Below are 6584 nucleotides of genomic sequence, written 5' to 3' on the forward strand. Positions count from 1 at the left end.
ACATCCTAACATTTACAACACAAATAAAAAAATTAAATTAAATTAAATTTATCACGCACATCTGTACAAACTCAAAGTACGTCTGTAAATATCAACACAAATTATTCTTTAAAAACAAAGAAAAACTCCATGTTGATTATCCTTCTCGTATGGGTCAGTGTTAGCAGTAAAATCACAACCGTTGTGTTTCCCTCTTATCTTAATTCCTCCCATTAATTTCAACTCTGCAAACTGATTTCAAAAAGATCAGAATCAGCATCAGCAATGCTCTCATCTCCATTACCCACACTAGTCTTAGTACTCCCCTTGTTCTTGCTCTTCATCATGATATCATACCAATCACTCTCCAACCTTCCAACCGAGAAAAGTTCTCGGCTGTCCTCGTAATTACCGGCAATGGTGGACACGGTTACGTCCGGAGATGATCTTATGAAACACGGGTTCGTCGTGCGCCGCGCGTTCGCTGGTGCGTACTTGAACGCGCTTTGGCCGAGGTTTATTAGCACCATGACTTCGGTGTTTGCCGAGATGACCGGGTAAAGTGGGTGCTTGTAAATGTCCGAATTGCAGTGAATGACGCGCACGAGTTCCGAGTCGATCGTTAGGAATACCATCTGTTTACTTGGGTTGTACCCGAGCCCGATTACTTTGTTTACTCCGTTCCATTGTGCGGCCTCTGACTCGAACATGAGCTTTATTCCTGATCAAAAAGATTTCCACTATAAATAATGTGACTATTATTTGATTAAACAAATGTAATAAAATAAGTAAATATTATTATTTTTTTACCGGATTCAATAAGAATATATATAATTTTTATTGATAAAATATGAATAAATCACATCAAAAATAAACACAGAGGTGAACTTAGATTTCAACCAGTCTCTTCAATAAGAAGATAAATACCCAAAAAATTCTTAATAATTGAGCAAGAACTCAAAGTGGTATTATAATTTTATTTTTTATTTTTTATTAAATGTGAATAAATATAGAATCTAACACTTAATTTTTGAGTTGGAAAAAAAATCAAATACCAACTCTCATGATATAGTTTTTTACATTATAATTAAATTATATTATCGATCCAACTAAAAGTAATGATCTAAATATATTTTTAAGTCCCTCAACCAATAAAATTTGGTTTTAGATACATTTGTACGCTCTAATGCTAAATTGCTAATAAACTCCAAAGAAACAGTTGCACCTCCTAATTCCTAATACCTAATTCCGGCTTATTCCCTATCAAATCAGAGATAATATAGTCCTAACAATACGACACTGTAACCGGCTCTCAAAATAATAATAATAATAATAATAATAATAATAAAACTCAGGAAAAAAAAAGAAAAAGAAAAAAGAAAAAAAAGAAAGAAAGAAGCACGCACCATCAAGATAGACAGAGCCATCAGAGTGAAAGCCAATGGATCCAGAATAACTTCCAGGCTTCATCATACTCCACTCAGAAGACAAGCTTCCAATGCTGAGTCCCAGAGAAAGAACACTCCCTACACTATTCAACTCCAAAACTCCATTTTTCCTCCCAGATTCCAAATCACCTTCAGATGAGTTCTCTTGTATAAGCTTCATGCGATCACCTTCAATGGAACCTCCACCACCACCACCACCACCACCGGTCCCCTTTGATCGCTTACTGGTCCTATGAAATCGAGGTTGCGAAATCCCACCCAAATGGAGAATAGAAATTTCAAAATAAGCTTCTTGAGGGAAAGAAGCGGTTGCCAGAGAAGGTCCAGGTAAAGGGAGACTCATCTTCACAATAGAACAAGAAGAAGATGAAGCTAATTCATCGTCTCTGGCGGAGTTAATCTTCACGGTTTGCATGAATTCCGATGATCCAGGTGGGATTTCCCAGTTGATTTCTGATGAATTCCTGTGTTGCTTGTCACCATCGCAAACCACGCATAAACCCCAGCGAATCTGGGGAGATCTGAGAGGCGGGAGAGAGGAGGATGGTCGGCCGTGGAAGGCAAAGCGGAACCAACCGTTCTCAACGGCTTCAGTGATTAGCCGGGGATGATCGTCCCAATTGAAGGTCTGAAGATGATGATGGTCAGGGATGTGGAGATGGGGGAGTTGGTGGAATCGGAGGCTATTCTTGCTGTCGGATTTGATGGGAGAGAGATGGAATTTGGAGATCCCAGCTTCGAGCTTCTCGGCTCTTGATGCGGCGGAAGGATCGGTGAAGGGTTTGGGTATTGAGGTGGATACGCGGGGACGGCGGCTACGACGGCGGCGGCGGCAGAGGAAGAAGGTGATGATGAGGAGGAGGAGGACGGCGGCGAGGATGATGCTGGCCGAGAGAATCTTGGCCCATCTTTTCATATTTGGTAGTGTGTGTGTTTATTAGGTTTTGTTGTGTGGAGGGATGGACAGAAGATGAAGATGCATTAGAGAGAGAGAGAGAGAGGTATTGTTTGTTGGGAGGGAAAGAATGGAAAAAAGAAATGGGGAAGATGGAATCTAATTGAGCCGGCTTGGGTGTTGAATATGGACTGGCTCAAAGAAAGACGTGGGAATCGGTATTTATTTATTTATTTATTTGTTTATTTATTTATTGGGGGGATTTTTATTTTTTATTTTTAATGGTTTTGTGGTTGAGGAGGTGGAATTTTTGGGTGAGGTTGACATTTTGGTGTGAATTACAGAGGGGAGAGGGAAGTGCATTTTTATGATATTATGTTCTAGAAGCCAATTGTAAGTACATTTGACTGGGATCGGCTTTGAAAAAAATCACATACAAGTATACAAAAATCCCTAATAATTTACTTTTTAATATATATATATATATTTCAATAAATTTTTTTTTATTTTATAATCCGACGGTGAATATTTCCTCGTGTTTTGGTTAAACCACTAATTTTGTGAGATCTCCATAACCACGAAAGACTTATGAACCGGCACCATCAAATCATGCATTTGGAGGTTTATTAAAAATAGAATTGGCTCTAATTGTGCTTAAATTATTTGTGATAGATTGAGTCTACCTAGTCCTAATAAATTAGAAGTGAGAAGTTGGGAAAAAAAATTAAAAATTAATATTGTAAAATAATACTTTTTAAAATATAAGAAGTTGGGGGCTACTTTTTTTAATATATATATATATATATATATATATATATATCAAAAGGCTTAACATCTTTTGCCTATTATTATGTGTGATGTTTAAAAAATGTAAAACTGTTTGAATAATTAATATATATATATATATATATATAGAAGATGCCTTGTAGCAAAATTATGGAATAATTAATTAATTGTTTGAATTATTGTGTTTTGATATGGGACACATTTATAATAACATTGTGATAGAGATAATAATAAATAATGGGTGGTTGGTTATATCTTCATTTTTTTTTTTCTCTTCCATGGTTAGTTCCACCGAGTGATCTTGTTTCAATTAAATTTATGTAGTCTGGTTTTGTAATACAATTTTTAGATTTCATGTTTGATTATTAGCTAGAAATAATTGGAATCAGCTTTAGTTATAATATTATGAAAAAAGAAATTATTTGATTTATATTATCAGATAATATTTTTGTTAATAATATTAATAATAACTATTTTAAAGTTAAAACTTTATGTTTAACAGTGAAAACTGAAAACTAACATGGTAGTTAATATTTCATTATTCTCCCAACTCAAAAATCGAAAATTGTCCATATTTTTTAAAAATTTAAAAACATCTGTCCATATTAAAAAAAATTGAACAACGTGATTTAAAGAATGAAAAACATTATTCATATTTAGGAAGTACTTAAAAATTAATCCCTGCCGGTCACAACCAGCTGTATACATAATCAGCAGCATAAATGACGTGATCTTTAATATTAAAGATGAGATAATCATATACTACATTCCACTATTTAAAAATAAATTATGAAATTCATGCAATCTTAAAACTTTACCAATATATATATATATATATACATGAAAAGGGTAGTAGAAATGTGACTCGTGGAAAGGACATTAACTTGATTGTCATCTTAAACAAAGTGACAATCCACTTTTTATGGTTTTAAATAAACTTTGTTGCCATGTGATTTTATATATTTTGTTCCCACATGAAAAAGGAGATCCACACTATGTATATATTATGCAAATACAACCTCGGTGGTGCCTGCTCGGATGATCCCACCAGCTCCAACAAAACATTTTTAAAATTAAATTATTATTTTTAGTATTAAGTTAATTAATAAATATAGTAATTATAATTTAAATTTTGGGTTAAATACTTTAACTAATAATATTTTTCAATAGAAGTATTTTTTTTATTAATATAAATTCCAACGATCAAATCCTCAACATTATTAGCACTCAATAAAAGATGGGAGTTGAAGACTACGGCAAACATTGTAATATATCAATGGAAATGATTATTGGCTTTATTATTATAACTAATAAGGTTTGTGTTAACTTTAAGTAAAAGAATAGATCATAACTAATATTTTTATTTAATTAGAATAAAATAAAATAAAATAAAAAATCTAAAGTGAGATGGTATGATTAAGGATGGCAAAACCTTAGCGGATCCATGTTTTTTACTCAATTTGCCATGAACAAGGAGGGTTTTTTTTTTTATTATTATTTTTTTTATTATAGAGTAGGGCACAGGATGACACGGTTTTAATTTTACTTTACCCAAACCCATCACATCTCGATAAAAAATTACTTATATGTCCATATATAAATATACTTATATTTTTTTAATAATTTAATTAAAAATATAATATTAAAAAATCATTTATTGTAATTTTAACTTTTTAATAAATGTTATATAGATTGATTCATGAGAATAAAAATATGTGTTTTAATATTTTTACGTTATAAGTGTTTAGGAGATTAAGGGCCAAATGACGAGATAAACTAAGTTTAAACATTTGATTTTTTAAAGTTCTGCTATATATTTTATAAATCTACATTTTTCTCTTATATCGTTCTACACCTGAAGAGCTTCTATTTTTTTTTATTTTTTATTTATTTTTATGGGAACATCTACCAATCATCTAAAGACATGCCCAAATAATCTTAATCATTTATCTCTTAACTTACCAATAATAAGTGTCATTTTCAACTTATTTTGAATAAAATCATTCATTAAAAAGTCCTTCCTATTAATGTCTAATATCTATATCAGCATTCTCATCATAGCTAAGAAATTTTATCTTTTAATCCAAGAGATTTTTAATGATACATAAAATTTCACAAACATTCATTCATATTACTCAACTTATCTTAATTTTATTCGTAACATTCACAAGTTCCATCATCTAAGATTATAAAATCTAGGTATAAAAACTTTTATTTCTATTAATCTCAGTATTATTCATTCTAATTAATTATTTATAAGTATGGATAAAAATAATTTGATTCTCATAGATATATTTTTTTTTTAACTCATTCCTCCCTTGTATGACAAAGTCATATTTTCCTATTTGAAAATTAATGTATTCTTACAATGAAACCAAATAAAAAAGGACAAATAAAAAACATTGAACAACCCTTATAATAACATTATATATGTATATAATTAGTATTAGTTAAAAGTGGACAGATATTACCAAACCAACTCCATAAAGTACATGCAACTTTTTCAAGGTACACTCACGGAGAAAAAAACCTAATCAAAGTAACACATTTAACTAAAAGATTAAAAAAGAAAGAAAGAATAAAACAACTAAAACTAAGGATTGATCTCAATCATTGAGTCAGCCCCAACCAACCCCAACTTAACCAAACCATCTTGCAAAGTGGGTACCGGTTGGATTTTCAACAAGTAGTAATAAATAAATAGTTGCCAAAGTGTCAAACCAACGGAAAAAAAAAAATTCTAAGTTTGTAGGCAAAGGCAATACTCATCTTTGTCTCCATCTTGAATGTGGATTGCGTACGTTGCCAATAAGCGTTCATGTTTGAATGTGACGGTGATTTGGGAAAAAATAATTAAATAATAATCCAAAAGTCCGAACAAAAGCTTGCAAATTTTCTTGCATGAATTCATTCATTGTCTTCTTGTCAACAAAATATTGGTGTTTTAAGAGACCAGGTAAAGTGGTGCATTCATTTGCGGTGTTAATTATTGTTGAAGTTTTTATTTTTCTTGAAGCAATATATGATTATATATATATATTAGAGGAAATCAATGTCAATATTTAGAGAAGTGCTTTGTGGCATTCTATTTATTTATTTTAAAATAAATATTTTTAAAAATAGTATGAAATTATTTAGAAGATATTTTTAATTTAAAATAAAATTATAAAATTTAATAAAACAAATTGGAAAGAATTAGGTTCATGTGTGAGATGGGAGTATAGCATAAGTACCCAACATGAACAAAAATTTTTATTTTAAAAAAAATGGATAAGTCATGAGAATGTTTTAAAAGAGAATAATTACAAATACTAACCATAAAAATACCATCTCTGCAATATGAGAGTGATAACAGCAAAAGACTCGCTGCAAATAGTGATGTGAGGAGATCATTCGTTCATAGTAGCTTAAATAAAAACAAGCATGAAAACACTAACGATCAAGTCCATAGTCATAGTTATAGTCTTATTATAGCT

The 6584-nt window shown here is 31.0% G+C and overlaps 1 protein-coding gene across 1 annotated transcript; it reads right to left on the reverse strand.

Annotated features, from left to right (window-relative positions):
* Positions 1-6: 6 nt before the first annotated feature.
* On the reverse strand, positions 7-2538 carry LOC120266436. Its single transcript, XM_039274063.1, has 2 exons — positions 1386-2538; positions 7-700 (listed from the first exon to the last, which is right to left on the reverse strand). The coding sequence occupies exons 1-2, from the start codon at positions 2341-2343 to the stop codon at positions 219-221; spliced, it is 1440 nt and encodes a 479-aa protein (XP_039129997.1). The 5' UTR covers positions 2344-2538; the 3' UTR covers positions 7-218.
* Positions 2539-6584: the final 4046 nt, after the last annotated feature.

This window comes from Dioscorea cayenensis, chromosome 8 (assembly GCF_009730915.1).
Source record: "Dioscorea cayenensis subsp. rotundata cultivar TDr96_F1 chromosome 8, TDr96_F1_v2_PseudoChromosome.rev07_lg8_w22 25.fasta, whole genome shotgun sequence".
NCBI lineage: Eukaryota > Viridiplantae > Streptophyta > Magnoliopsida > Dioscoreales > Dioscoreaceae > Dioscorea > Dioscorea cayenensis.